This window comes from Ixodes scapularis, unplaced genomic scaffold (genome assembly GCF_016920785.2).
Source record: "Ixodes scapularis isolate PalLabHiFi unplaced genomic scaffold, ASM1692078v2 PGA_scaffold6__148_contigs__length_123643588, whole genome shotgun sequence".
Classification (NCBI taxonomy): Eukaryota; Metazoa; Arthropoda; class Arachnida; order Ixodida; family Ixodidae; genus Ixodes; species Ixodes scapularis.
This window is the reverse complement of record NW_024609881.1, coordinates 4,835,896-4,851,378: the sequence shown is the minus strand read 5'-3', so window position 1 is coordinate 4,851,378 and position 15,483 is coordinate 4,835,896. Positions and strand designations below refer to the sequence as shown.

Below are 15,483 nucleotides of genomic sequence, written 5' to 3'. Positions count from 1 at the left end.
AGGTGGCTGCATACGTAGGCCTTCCGTTGATGGAGAAGAGACTTCAAGAAATCAAAGAAAAACAGGCCAAGGATACTACACGCGAGTTGCTGGCATGGTACAGTGAAAAAGGCTGACCCAGTCGAAAAGAAGTTCCTGCCAACTGTAAAGAGTACTGGCAACATCGGTCAGAGATCGCACTTCAAGATCGCTCTTGAGAGTGTGCAAGCTCATTACGTCTGTGTCGATGTGTCTGGATATCCTGCGGAAGATCTACCGGGGACATGAAAGAATTACCAAGTGCAGAGCTCAAGCAAGGGACTCTGTATGGTGGCCGAGAATCTCAACGGCGATTGAGAGCATGGTGCGCAGTTGCTCAGCATGCACCAAGGAATCGTCCAAACTGCACGAGCCTTTGATGCTATCAAAGTTACCAGAGCAACCCTGGCAGAAAGTCGCAAGGGATCTGATTTATCTGTCCGGAAAAAACTACCTTCTGGTGACAGAATATTATCCGAGGTATCCAGAAATGGCACTTTTGAACACTGACTTCAAGCTGTGTAATAACGCACTTAAGGTCAGTTTTCACACTTATGGAACACCTGAAATTGTGTTCAGCTACAACAGACCACAATATCAACGAGTGACCGGAAGTGAGTTTCATCGGTTCGCCCAAGAATGCGGCTGCAAACATAAGACATCTAGCCCAAGATACCCGCAGAGCAATAGATTTGTTAAAGTTATTGTCGGTATTATTAAGAAAAGCCTCAAGAAGACGTCCGACAGCTACATCGCCTTACAGTCCTGCTGCGCAACACCACCGGGCAATGGGTATAGTCTTGCCGAGTTGCTTATGGGTCGCAAGTTGAGAACGTCCCTGCCGTCTGTTTCTTCCAAATTGGAACCAAAACTCGTGAATGCCCAGGAACTCCAACGGTGGGAAAGAAAATGAATGACTCAGCAAAAGGCTAACTATGACAGGGAACGTGGTGCACAACAACGCGAAGATCTGAGAAGAGGTGATGTTGTCTGGATCAGCAAAAGCGAGGCGTAGTGCAGTCTGCAGCAGAGTCCTTGAGGTCATACATTGTGGACACCGACACAGAAACCCTTTGTCGGAGCAGCTTCCACCTAAAACCAATGCCTGGGACTGAGCTCATTAAAGAAAGTTCAGTGCCGGACATTGGCCCAAATCCTTACACGGCACAAATTGGATGAGCTGTAAAGCCTGTAAATAGACTGGAGTTTTAAAGGAAGGAGATATGCTGTTGAGCTGGAGATAGAATAATGAACATGGCATTAAGACAAGAAGCAGCCAGGTGCACTCTGTGTCATTAGCGACGACTAACACAAACCAATATGTTGAATAGGAAGGGGGCAGAGCAGCTGGAGCTTCTATGCTTTCCAGTGGCTATGTCCAGCTGTTTAGTAGTTTTAAACTATCAATGTTTATTCGACAAACACTCATCAAGTTTTGTTATAGGACAGTTCGTATTTCATATGGCGAGGGGGCCAAAGCTGAATCCACCTAAAGAAATATGATTCAGTACAGGTGAACTTAGGCTATGTTTGTGTTCTTATATTATCTTTTTCATCTTAAATTTTTTAAAATTTGGAACACATCAGACTTAAACTTTGGGTTTCGAAGTATTGGGAATCCAGAAAAAATAAACTCCGATAAACCCCAAACTTGTGGCGAAAAATAGACTCCGTAAAACACCGTTCGAATTTCTCAAAAAATAAACTTGGAAGATGCGGAACTTTCCCGGTAGCAGGACATGAATGAAGTAAACACCTCTGGTAGCTTACAATGTGAGAATGGCAAATTTTCTTTTCAAAATGCCCAACCTGCACATGTGCTGGTTGCCTTTTACCAACTGCATGTGCACTGTTGAGGCTTGCAAGACGCCAAACCTTGTCCAAGTTCCTGCACTGGAGGCAGGACAACTGAAACCCCTCCCTTTGTTCTCATTCTGGCGGTGGCTATTGTCCAGACTGTGCACCACTTGTCGGCCATCTAAGGAAAAACATGTTTTTTTGCCAGCTGAAGTTGCTTCTGCAAAGCATACAGCGGGTGTAGGCACTAAATTTCCCCATTTAGTCGTCGGCATTTTAAATTGTGGAACTCCCGGTAAGGGGAAAAACATTGTTTGCCCTTGCCTCGCAAGTATATGGTGTTTGCTATTTTATCGCAACTCTCAATCCTGCTTGTTTTGCGTCTTCTCTCTTTTTTTTTTTTTTTTACTCATTCCACGCTGTAATGCCTTGCTTTTTTTTTTCGTCACCCATATTGGACGTGCGAACTACGTGGTTGGGGGGGGGGGGGGGAGGGGGGAAATTAGCGACAAAGGTCTAGTAGTAAAGAAGGTATGGTACCCCTAAAATGGTGTCTTACATTGCTCCTCTAGAAGAAAGGGGCATGTTGGTATGGTGCTCCTTTCATTTCAAAACTGACGGCAATAGAAATTGAGCTCGTGATAATATGCGAATCCATGTTTTTAACAAGCCACAGTGTGCTAGTGGACTTTGCCACTGAACCTCGCTTTTTGTGGTGCTTTATGCCGCAAGTTTCACAGGCACTTCTGGGAAATGGATGTGCACTTTATGTGTTTAATGTGCTAGCTTGTTACAATCAGCATCAAGCACAAGTGGTGTTAATTTGAAGCTCCGTGTGCCCATATTGCAGTGAATTAGCTCTCGCTATGTGCAGTTTAGCTCGGTGAAAACATCTGTAAAGCAATTGTGGCTGAGCATTTATGCTCGCTGTGGGGTGCAGTGCAGGGAAGCTGCCGCAGTTATAGGACCGGCACAAATGGCTATTAGCATGGCAGGGTGCATGCACAAGTGGCATCAATTTGGGCATTACTCTGGCTATCGACTGAACCTCACCCAAAAACAGACTGGGCAACTTGAGAATCCAATGCGCTGGACCAGGTTGCCTGTACACTGAAAGCTCCGACTCTGTCCAATTGGACAACCAAGTGGAGTCAGAGTTGCTTGACCTTGTCAATTTAAGCAGTTGGGACAGTATGCCACATCTGAAATTCTCTTCTGAATTCAATAAGGCCTAGTTCCGAAAATTTGGCATCTAGTTCTAGCCGCTAACGCTTCATTCGCGTGATGTCTCCGGGCTTATTTTGTGGTGGGAAGAACCTGTTTGCTTTTGTCGGCTGAGAGTTAATGATCCAGGGCCAACAGGTACAAATGAAATGTGACGAAACATTGTGATAGAGCTAACTTTGTCGCAACAGTATGTTACACTAAGTTTGACGTGTGAATGAGAGGAATCGGTGGTCAAGTGTGTTCACATACCTTAGCTCGGAGCACATAAAGCGAAAGCTCACTTTTCTGCAGAACCGAGAGATCCTGGGCTCAATCCCGACGTCTGCCCATTTCGATCTGGATGAGCGTCATACTGGCATGCGGTTTTATGCGTGATGCTCGTTAAAGACCCCAGGCTAACAGTGTTACTGCACTGACTATAAATTTCGTTTACAGCGTGAGGCAGACCTACCTTGCGCTAGTATGAATGCCTAATTCACCTTGCTTTGACATGGGAATGCATACACAATGATGCAACATTAATCGTTCGCCTGATTTTTGATACGCCTGCTGCAGGGCGTTGTGACAGAGCCCGCCGAGGGAAACCACACGGAGGCGAATGCGACGATGGCTGCGGCCGTGGCTACGGCTCCTGCAGGCAGGAACAATTCCACGGCCGGCCAGCAAGCCGACCCCCAGGTGCCTCCTGCACGGATGAGCGCCAAGGACTTCATCTTTGGAAAGCTGCTCGGCGAAGGCTCCTTTTCTATGGTGGGTGCCATGCCGGCGTCGAGCCGACGTTGGGGTCACCTTCACCTTGTGTTGGGGCACGCAGCCCCCAGACATCCGTTTCTTATCTATTCTTGCAACAGATATAACTATTCCCACATCTTGCACAGCATAGATGTTTTTCTTTCTTTGGGGGACCTTGAACTCCAGTGTCTGGTTAAAATAAAACATTTTAGTGTGAAATGTATGTTTCTAGGTTTATTTTGAGCAAATCCGATTCTGAAACATGGTTCTATTTAAGGGTCTCGAAATAGAAGCATCTTTTGGAGTTGCTTTCAACTCAAACTGCTTCTCGCAACATAAAGGTTGCTCTAAAATTTTTGTTTTTGTTCTCAGGGAAAATGTATTTTGTGACGTCTGCATCCTATCCAGGCACTGGAAGAAAAAGACATACCGACGTGCTATTTCTGTCAGGGGGTTAAACCTGGGTGTTCAGTTGTCGGCAGTTCTTTGGGACGCTCAGGAAAAGGGGCTCGCAGTCTGAAGCTCTAAAAGCTCAAGTCCTCCTCACCCTTTTGTTACAGTTCTACAAGTTAAAGGAGCCCATAACTGAATTGGGAACAAAGCTCAGAACTCGTAGCAGTCAGGTTCACAATTGCCGTGGTGGAACTGCTGCTCCATTTGTGCCAAACTGCGCCAGAAGAAATAACCTGCTACATGCTGCTCCAAAGGCTGAATTTGTGCACAATTTGCGCCATGTCTGCGCCAAAAAGGGAGCTGTTATCGAAAAGGAAACTGAAAGCGTCTGGCACGTGGCATTCTTGACAATGCCACTGAAAATTGAGAAAGTACAGTTGTTTTTTCGGGTGCCTAAGTACTGTGTGTGAATATTCGAATTATTGAATAGTAGTTTAAAATAATAGGCTATGTTATATTCGCTTCAAAAGAAACTGTGATATTCATACTTTTCGAAATGTTGATCGCGGCGAGTCAGCCCCCTTGAGTGCGCTTCTCCTCAAGCACCAGTGCACTGCGGAGAAGCAATGCCCATGGTACTGGCACCGAGATCTCGCGAGTCGCTTTGCCGCAGCGCAGTGGCGCACTAAGGCGAAAAACACGCGTTTAAAGTGGTATAGGGCACGCGCTCTCCTGATGAACCAAAAGGAAAAAAAAAACGCACAAAACATTGGGATTGTTGTCGGGCTATTATGTGAGGGTAAGTTAGGCAGCGATGTGCTAACAACATGTGTTCATTATTTTTGCTTGTTTTTTTTCTTCCAAAACCACTATTCATTTTGAATATGCTTCGAACTCAAAACTCAATATTTACACATGCCTAACGAAGAGTTATCGGTTCTTGCGCAAACAGTGCTCACATAGATCGCAATAAATAGTTGGCACTACTCATTATGATCAGTTAGAGCAGCTATGTGCTCCACTTAGCTGCTCTATAAGCAGTAGCAGGTTGAATACGAGCGAGGGCAGAGTGATACACGTTCAACACAAAAGTGTCCATCCAATGTGGAACTAGCAGCAATTACGTCATCGTGAAACAAACCTTACCAAGCAGCCAAAACATCTTTTTCCGCCAAACGCGAACCGAAGACATCATCGGTACTCCTAATAGGTTAATTGAAACATCTGCAAAATTACCGATGTATGATTGTCCAATAAATAAATAAATAAGTGTAATGGCCAGGTCCCCTGTAAATACGACACTTCAAATAGTCTTCAACACTCCAACAACTTCTTTTTTTTTTTTTTTTTCCACAGGCTCACTTTCAAAGAGATTGTATAAAATTTCCTGACATGAAAGCTCAAATTGTCTGTTCCAGAAGTGAAAATCTCTGCTCCGAAACCCGTTTTTCACTGCTACGAGGGCTGCTCCAAATCACCACATGTCAGTTCCACCACTGCAATAGACCCTTTTCAAAAGCCAAGAAAGCAACATTTATGATCGCCATTTCTTGGCAACCATCCTTTTTTTCTTTTTATTTTGAATTTGCCCGATACCCGAAAGGTCAGCCTGGTGGTTCTTTCCCCCGGCTTCGTGATAGCTGCAGGGAGGACAAAGTGTAAAGTGAGAATGCCCTGCTGAGTGACTTGAACTCAAAACTGTTATGCTAGAAGGGATCATAGCAATTGATTGCTCTTGAAGTTATGAAGGAAAGGTGATTTTTATTTGAGTAGTTTTAACTTTTGCGAGAGAACCCTCTGTTTTACTATCTTACTTCTAACTTTGTCAGTCACTTTTTTATGAAACCCCAAAGCTTTTCTTTATTCCATATTCAGTCATGCTTGTTCTAGTAAGGGCTTAAGCAGCATATGTATGAGCGGGGGTGATATCTTGTGGTTTTCAATGCTTTGCATCTATACTTTTGTCAGACACAGTTTATTTATGCTCTGTTATCAGGTGCTTTGAACATTTGTATTTCCTATTAATGAAAAGTGGAGTCAGTAAAGTTTGAGTTTTATTTCAAACTGTACCATTGCATCTCGAAATGGAACTTGCGAGTAGGGTTGTTAAATGGGCACGTTTTGTTCTTGTGAGGCTTCAGTTATGCTGCTTTGTAGGCTATGCCTTCCATTGCAAATCCAGAAGAAGAAACAATGTTCTACCAGGATGGTTCCCAATAGCTGCCATTCACATAAATTGCAATTATGCTGTTTGCTTTGGTGCCGTGCGCTGGATTACTTTTAACGAAAGGGCATCTTTGGAAATGGTTCTAAAACGTCACATGAAGATGTTTTTCTGCTGTGCTATTTTTGTATTTAGACAAACAAGTCTCCACTTACAGCCTCATATTTGACCCGAGTGACCAGCTCCGAAATTTACTTCAACTGCTCAAAAATCTACTTTTGTGGCTCCTGAGCTTCTCTAAAGCTGCTCCAAAGGGGCACCTTTACAGCTCCCACACCTGCTACAAAAGGCTGGAGTTCGCTTCTACTCCTGAAATTAATATCTGCGTTCATAGATAATGTCAAGAACTTGTTTTAAAGAGTAGGTTTCTTTAATATTACCTCTAGGGATTGTTAAAATTTAAGAAAGTTGGTTATGCTTTAAGAAACTAAGCACGACGCATAGATGATCAAAGGACGGCAACTACACAAACAGCGCTGACTGACAACTGATCTTTATTAAAATTACAAAAAAAAAATGCTGTGACACTTGAGACCTGTCTACACCATCACCTCTTCGTCAAAGCAAGTCGTATTCACTGAGAAACATTGTTGTTTGTCAAATAAGGCTACTAATGCCACATTGACACAGTCACCCTCCAAGCACCATGAAATAAAATATGTTAAGTCATCGCCCACGGCGAAGCGAGTGGTTTATTTTGATAGATGTAGCTGCAGGAAATGACAGTACTATACAGGCATGAAAAAAAGATGAAGAGAGAAATTGTGGAGGCGTATTCTATCTCGCGATGCGAGCAGGGAAACTGTGTCAGTGGCTTTATTTGACAAAGCGCTATCGTTCCTTAGTGAATTCAATGTGTTTTGATTAAGAGGTGACTGCGTAGATATGTCTCGACTGTCGCTGCGTTTTTTGTCATAAACCTTTTTATAAAATCCCTTGTCAGTCGGCACTCTGTCTTTGCACTGTTTTAGCTTCTTAGTTCATGTAGGAAGTTCTATGAGAGAATATTTGTTGAAACTAGGGAAATCAATTAGTAGGAAGAAACAATACCAGATTGACATCATCCCATGCCAGAATGTATTTGACCCATTTTCCTTTTACAGGTTTATCTAGCCAAGGAGATCCGTACCAATAAAGAATATGCAAGTGAGTCATTCTTCTCTTCCAAATTGCAATTCCTCGCTGAAAATAGGTTGTCAACTCGTAGATAAAAAGGACAAATCAGGAATAGACTCCTTTCAAATCAGCGCCCCAGCTGCAGGCTGCGCAAACTTCATAAAATCCGTCATTAGTGCGTTGACAAGTCTTAGCACCGTGTGGCAGTGTGCTTGCTCGCCTACATGCCGAGCCACAGCTGCGTCCCCAACTGCATCCATTAAGTACTAAAAGATAAACAAAAGGATGTAAGTCTCTCCCTTGAATGTTACCGCCAAACATACCAGACCAGACGAAAATGGGTCGCGTGCATCTACGTGGAATGGGCAGTTCTCACCAGTGCCTGCGGTGTGACATTATTTCCAGCATTAACAGCGTCCTGTTTCCTGTTAAAGCTAGGAATGCTTGCACTTAAGAAATGACACAGGCAGAATAAGTCTCACACAAACCGCACTGTCTGGTTTGGGCTAATTTTTCTTTCTTCTATCTATTTTTGTAGTTATTTATTATTTATTTTCATTGCTTTTTATATTGTTTTATTTAGGATTTCTGCTTTATTAATTTTCTTGTAATTTTTTTTTTATTTTAGTATTTTTATCTCAAACCAGCTGCTCTCGCCGGCATGTTTGCATTAAAGTATTATCATTTACCTTTCTAGACGAGCTGTGCTAGCAGCTCAGTATCCGGCTTCCGCCCCACCAACCCAGGTTCGAGCCCCGCTGTAGCTCAATAACCTTAACGTCTGTTACGCTCGTAGTGCCAAGTGTGTCGCTTGTCTGTGACAATTGTCTTGTAGCATAAAGCAGATTTTCTATTAAAATATTTGGGAGCATCCTTTTCACAAAGCCGTAGCTGGATCAATCCAAGATGCTTGCAGGGGTTTAGACGTCGTTCGAACCAACGTTACTATATACTTCGTTCTGCCTTATGTCCAGGCACAGCTGACGCTACGAATCGGACAATATCAAAAGCTCATCATCATGGTGTTTGTCATGTGTTCTATTATGGTTGAACCAATTGTAAAGGGAAAGGGCCCAGTGACTTGCGCTTTGGACGCTGCTCGATTGGTTCGTTGTCTTGTGGTGCCAGCTGCGTCTGGACTTCACTGAAACGAAGCGTAGGTGAAAGTCGGTTGACAAGCTTCTTAGAACTCCCGTCACCTTCGCTTGGCGCATCCGCTTGGTGGTGTTCACTACGCTATTAGCCCGTACAGTATTAGCTCATTATAACAAACCTTGTTAGTGATGAAGATTTTGGTCTGTTGTAAAAGGATTATTCAGAGTGCAGATACTTTCACTGCAGACTTTGAGATGGATTATGTCTGATGTCTGTTCTAACCAGTGAGACTCTCACATCCTCTACGGCTTTCACTGGATAAAGTTGAAAGAGCGAAGGGCCTTGCGGAAAGAGCTTGTCCCCCTTTTCTCAGGTTTCAACGGGGCTTAGAAAATGATTGGCTCGTAGTTGTGCATCAGCGGGTAACTCAGATCTTCTCAGCTAGTGCTCAAACGGGAAAAGCACCTTACATGGGGGTGGAGACAATCGAGGAACTTTGGGAGCTCGGTGAGTCCGGGAGGGTATTTGGGGGAATTCCGGGGTCTCTAGAAACTTGGTTTGAGAGCCCACAATCTAGTAGGTGTCAGCCCTCGGCTGCCCCCATGGCTTGGGACGGGTTGATCTGCCTCGCGAAAGAGTGAGGGTGCCTCCCTTTACTCGGCATGTCTGTCTGTGTGTGCAGTCAAGGTGTGCTACAAGCACCACATCCTACGCGAGAAGAAGCAGCGGGCCATCATGCGGGAGAAGCAGATTCTGCGCATCCTCAGCACGCGGCCGCACCCCTTCTTTATCCGCCTGCACTCCACCTTCCACGACGCCAACAAGCTCTGTATCCTTTTATGGCCAAAGTAGCCGCTTCGAGTTTTCAATTTATTCCCTGCCACAGCTGGCAAAACTTTTTTCTTTTTTTTTTTTTTTTTTTTTTTTTTTTGCTGGACAATTTATGGACAATTTATTGAACCACATTTTTTTAGTTGCGGTTTTGCCTTTTGACGCCAGGTAGAGAGTTCTGGGGAGGCAACTTTCTCTGTATGCATTGCCGAGTCAACGCTGTTTTTGAATGGTGAACCCACCATTCAACACCTTGACCGATGCTGAAATCCAGAAACTGCTAATGAATTCAGAATCTTAAGACAGTGAGGACGCTACATGTGCTCAGCATGCCAGGTGCCACTTTGCAATGTACAGTGTTTCGATGGATACCGTGCAAAGGTTTTTTAAATTGAAGAAATTTGGAAGTTGAAGAACTCTTTGAACGTGAAGTAACGTCATCTGGTAAATAAATACACATATTTAAACATGCAACTGCATCTCTGCTTCCAAAATAAAGTATATTTTGTGCAGCGACAAAAACTTGGCACAGGGTGCATTCTGAAACGGAAAACACCCAGCGCCTAAAGGGTTATTGAGGCACTAAAGTAGTTTCTGAGATTGTCTATTAATGGTCATGACTCAATCTACAGCCGATCAATAAAACTTCTTGTTGATGCTGGCTGTCCCGTAAAGCTAAATGGACCAGTCTATGCATGCTGAGTGAGTAGGGTTGATTATTTGTCGTTGCGAGGCTTTGAAGTTGGTTTGTATGCATTTAGTTTTCTTTGTTTTCCCTTTGGCGTAATGATCATCCAGTAAGCCCCCCTGCCCTTCGGTCCATGGGGTCCCCGATCACTTCCGCTGATGCAGTAGGGGTCCCTGAAACAGGAGTGGTCGAGAACCGCTGCTCTAAGCATTCTAAAATACCCGAGGCGATATTAGCACGCGACCAAATTTCCCTATTAAAAATAGAATCGAAGATTGCAACCCATCTGTTTTTCTGCGATTTGGCGCACAAGCCAGAGTGCACCATCACACTTGTGGCAGCCAATTACGAGCAGCTGCTTCCTGCGCACGTGCCGCACAAATTAAAAAATATGCCCGCCAATGGCGCATGGGAAGCAATCACTCGCAATTGACTGTCGCATGTCCAGGGGGCCCCCCTTGTAGGGGTCCTTCCCTGAGAGGAGGGGAAAAGCAAAAGTCGCTGCGGCAGCAGTTGTCTGGCACAGGAATGCCCTCGACCATTGTCGACCCAGTGGTGTCGCCCTATCGTGCCCCTTTGCGGGGTTGGGCTGGTGTCGGGCTCTGCGGGGTCCTTTGTCCCTGTCGGTCCTTCCTGGGTCGTTCTTTTGGCGAGGCCCAGTTTTTTCTTGCTCAAGTTCCTAATTGGCTTTTTGGGGAAATTTGCACTTGATCCCAAGATCCAATTCGTTTAAATTGAATTTACCTTAAATCAGTTGTGCCTGCAATAGAAAGGTGGTACCGATTGAGGCACTTTATTTTTCAATCTTTTTACAAAGCCTCACCCTACCAAATGTTGCTTGTCCAACAGCTTCCTCTCTTTCCTCGTCACATCTTGGAAAACATGGCCGTGTCTTTTGATTCCACATTAATAAAGAATTTGGACGCGAGTAAATTTAATCTTGGGTTTTTTAGAATGCTTAGAGGCCGTAAATTGAGTTATGATCATAAATAGATGATCTCAGAAACCACTTTAGTGCCCCTTTAAGGGAGGACACTATTTCAGAATAGCAGTTTTCTTTTAAAAGTCACATTTTTAAGGAGTAGTTTTATCATCTCGTAGAACTCCTGAGGGATGCTGTCAGGAAGTTTCATTCCTATAGCTGAAGTATTTTTTTTCGAATAAATTATTTGCAATGTGATGGCTCCATTTAAAGTGAAACGTTTTAAACTTTCAAATGCATTTGCCTCATTTTAACTTTTTGGCTGCAGATTCCGAACTTAGGAAACTATTGTTTCAGTAAGAAACTATCGAGAGGCCCAGATTTGGTTGTTTTATATAGAAGTTTTTGTGGAACCAGTTACTATAACCTTGGATTCTGGATTTTCTTCCTTTATTATGAAACTTGGAATTTGTGAAACCTTGTAAATGTGGAAAAAGTTTATATTTTCTATTTCACTTTTTTCTTGATGAAAACAATCGAAATTTGTAACATTTCTTTTTTTAGTAACCAGCTAGAGATATTCTAGTACGCATTCTACCAGAAAAACAATTAATTTTCACTACCGTTTCAGAGCAAGAGATTTCTAAAGCAAGCACACTTTTTACCCTATGTTCGACATGTGGTTCCTCTGTATTTATAGGATTGGTTTACAGAGCTGAGTTCTAAGATTAAGAAAAACAAAACAGCAGGTTAGAGATTCCATGTTTAAGGAGGGAGTAAAACCCGTGAGTGGGGCTTAGTTTTCTGTTGTTCGCGCCGCCCGTAGCCTCAGCGGGCGTCTATCCATGCATTTTTGAACAGCACATACGGAAAACGTGTGTTTACATTGTCTTGCTTTAACCGACATTCTAATTATGTTTTTAGGAGTGTCTTGGTATTCATATTTATTTATAACCAATATTTATACCTAAAAAGTTTTATTCTACTGTTCACAACATCTCAACATAAGAGCCAATCGGAGAAGATCTATGTAAAAACCGCATTTATTATTAAAGCGGTGGCTTTATAGGGCCAATCCACCTCAGCAGCTGCGTAAGCACGATATATGTAGGTCGGTCAACCCGTAACCGCTGAACTATCTTGAAGAAAACAGCGATCAGTGCCAGGGGTTGAACATCGGTTGCCAGCATGGAAGCCAAGTGCGCTGCTGACTGAGCTACAGACCCAGCACGTGGAAATGGGAGGAGCAGAAGCAGGTGGTGTGAGGAAGTGCACGGAGTGGAGAGGCATGGAAAAGGCAAGAAAAGGAAAAGCAGAAACAGGTGGTTTAGAAAGAGCTCGGAATGAGGAGTAGAAAGGATAGGAAAGCGCCCTTCCCGTCTCCTGTTGACTCAGAAAATTCAAAGCAAAGGCTTTTTATCCGGGTGTCACTGAAGGGAAGCGTGCGCAACGTCATGAAAAGAATGGTGTGACATAATCTGTTTCTGTTAATTGTGAGTAAGATTTGCTGGAGATGCGAGCGATCATAAAAACTTTGCCTCTTCCTCATAAAAAGAAATGGTACAATCTAATCTTGTACCAGCACCTCAGTCGCTCACACCCACGTTAGAAGCGTGCCGCGGGTTTGCTCGACTATATTTGTATCTTCGCCACATCAGTTTTTATGTAGAGCAGTTCTACCGATCGAGCTCCGTTATTTGTTACCACTCGCCGCCTTGCAATCGGTGCCGTCTGGCGCTGAGCGTGACTTGAAGTTGTCCTTGACTGGATGCCCCACGCAGACTTTGTGGTGACCTATGCAAAGAACGGTGAACTCTTGCCCCACATCGTGAAGTACGGCTCCTTCGATGCGGACGTGACGCGCTTCTACACAGCCGAGATCATCTGCGCCTTAGAGCATCTCCACGGGCTTGGCATCGTCCACAGGTGACCGCAGCGGGCTTGCATCGTCTGCTACGTTTCCTTCGCCCCTAAAAGCCATTTCACATACTATTCCCGTTTGCTTACGATCGAGTTCCTGCAATCTCTTAAAACAAAAAAACACAGTGGCACGCCGACGCCATTAATAAGGTGACTCCGGAACTGCACGTCACTAGAGTGAAGGTTTTGCAGCATTTGCCAGATCGAGCACACACACTGTCTACGACAAATAGTCATGTATAACATTGTCAAACGTGTTCGAGCCAATAAAAAAAGAATGTTGCGCCAAAAAAATGGGAAACATACGGGAATCGCAAGCACTCCACAGATACTTGACAGGTGGCTCTGGTGTGTTCTCCAGTTGTAAGAGGTTGTTAGGTGCTCGGTCGTAATCTTTCGCAAGTGTGCAATAGGGGATGCGACTTTCCGAGCTTTAATTAAGGCGTCGAGAAGTTCTCGAGACGCCTCGTGCCGTGTCAAGCTCTGAATGCGCAGTACTTCAGTGAGGTTGTCCCACGTGCGAAAAGACTAAAGTTCTCTGGATGCATTGCAGCAGCGGTGGCGTAACAAAACTGACTGGTGATGTCGGTCTATTCATAAATCAAAGTGCCGTACGCAGAATTGAACTATATGAGAAACTGTGGGTTGTCATGATGGTGTTTTTATTGGCACACTTTGATTAATCGCGTGACATCTGCAACACGGATCCCGGGACTTTGCATCACGTGACACCGTGGCTTCGCAGCTTGAATCACGTGACATTGGGTCGTGCGACCTGATCTTTATTTCTGGCCTCGTAGGCTGCGGACAAACACGAAATCTGACTTATCTTCTGTAAGAAAGCAACTCCACGAAGATTTGAGGGTGGGAATCGCCATTTTCGAGACATTCTAAAGCTCTCAAATTTCATGCTCGCATGGTGTCTCAAATTTCATATGTGCAAGGCGTTTCTGTCTGTGACTCCCAGGGACCTGAAACCGGAAAACATCCTGCTTGATGAGAGGATGCACATCCAGATCACGGACTTTGGCTCGGCCAAGATCATCGTCAGGGACTATGACGGTACATTCTCCCCATTACTAAATATTGGTTTACATTGCGCTTGTGTTAGCAATTTAAAAATTGTGTTGAAATTGCACAAAAAAAAAAAAAAAGTCTCTCTACTGCTAGATTGCAGTGATTCGAGCCATTTACGACATGTCCCCTTAGGAGCAAAAAGTTTCTGTTGTTTTACATCTTTAGTTGTCCCCGAAAAAGCTGAGTGGCATTTGTTTTTTTGGTTTGGTCAACCTGTCCTTTGACATGGGGGATTTAGCACTTCACTGCCAGCTGGTTGCTTTTGAATTAACCTAGCCACTTGGCAAAGCTGTTAACCCCTTAGCCTTTTCTTTTTTGGTAGTTTATAACCTTGAACTGCTTTTTAACATTTTTATAGCACGTGCGGCCAGGGTCGCACGTGTCACCACCCTTGGGAGCTATTTTTAAAGAAACGTGTACCGAAGACAAATACACGTGCTGCCACCTCTTGGCAGCGCTTAACTAAGCTCTCCTTGAGCCTGGGTCGTCCAAAACAGCCAAGGAAAATGCGAGGGTGCGCGGACAAGCTAACCTTGTCTTAAACAGTTTGAGGACAACTCTGGGTAGACGATCTTGGCCCATCCTAGATGGTTAGATGGTTAAGCGATTAGGTGAGTAACTGAAATCATTTATGTTTCTGCAATTTATGGTTAGAATTTCCGCAACTAAATACATTTCTAGTTACAACGAAATCTGAGCAGCTGCTACTTTGCTGCAACTTTGAAGCAATGTGTAACCTACGTAAGTTGCAGTTCACAATTATTTGGACGGCTCTACACATATTTCCATTGATTTAGTCGCAACTCTGGCGCTGCACATTGTCGCTTAAGCTCTACCATGAGCGAAGCCTTGATATTGTGAGGTACAGTTGAACCCTCAATTTAACGAAGCCCGATTTTACGAAGTTCCCGATTTAACGAAATAATTAGCGGGTCCCGGTGACTTCATTAAATCGAGGTTCAACTCCATTAAAAAAATGTAATCGTCCAGTTACCGGGGACCGGATCCTGTAGGCACAAAATGATCTGCGCTCCAATCATCTTGCAACTTCTGTTGTGTCATACATAGGAGGTTTCTGTCTTTCTGGTCACTGCTGCGCACGTTCGAATGTGCCAGTTCAGTTGTGACTGAAGTGTGAAAAACAATGGTTGCCCCACTTGGAATTTGCATGAGTAGGGAAGCCATCGTTTTTGTTGGCCGAGTCTGGTGCCGATTTTTGTCCGGGTCTTTGTGTACAACAGTGGTTCTCAAATAAAGTTTCGCGGACCCCAGACGTCCGCGAAGGCATTCTAAGGGTCCGCGAAGTCCTTCCTCATCAGTCAAGCCCGGCAATAAAAGTTGTATTTTTCAGATTCGGTAGAAACGTTAAAATTTTCAGGTGAGTTTTCTTGCGTGTATGTCAGTGAGAAATGTCTATTTTACTCTAGCCCATAGGTATATTAA

General features: G+C 44.1%; 1 protein-coding gene across 2 annotated transcripts in view; it reads left to right on the top strand.

The window, feature by feature from the left end:
- LOC8037789 (3-phosphoinositide-dependent protein kinase 1) overlaps positions 1-15,483 on the top strand; it is a 62,182-nt gene that overhangs the window by 32,116 nt on the left and 14,583 nt on the right. For both annotated transcript variants that reach the window (XM_042294409.1, XM_029993254.4), the window contains exons 2-6: positions 3,598-3,792; positions 7,495-7,537; positions 9,285-9,431; positions 12,825-12,969; positions 13,931-14,025. In XM_042294409.1, the coding sequence (XP_042150343.1) occupies positions 3,649-3,792; positions 7,495-7,537; positions 9,285-9,431; positions 12,825-12,969; positions 13,931-14,025 (574 nt within the window). In that variant the 5' untranslated portion in view covers positions 3,598-3,648. The remainder of the gene's footprint in view (positions 1-3,597; positions 3,793-7,494; positions 7,538-9,284; positions 9,432-12,824; positions 12,970-13,930; positions 14,026-15,483) is intronic.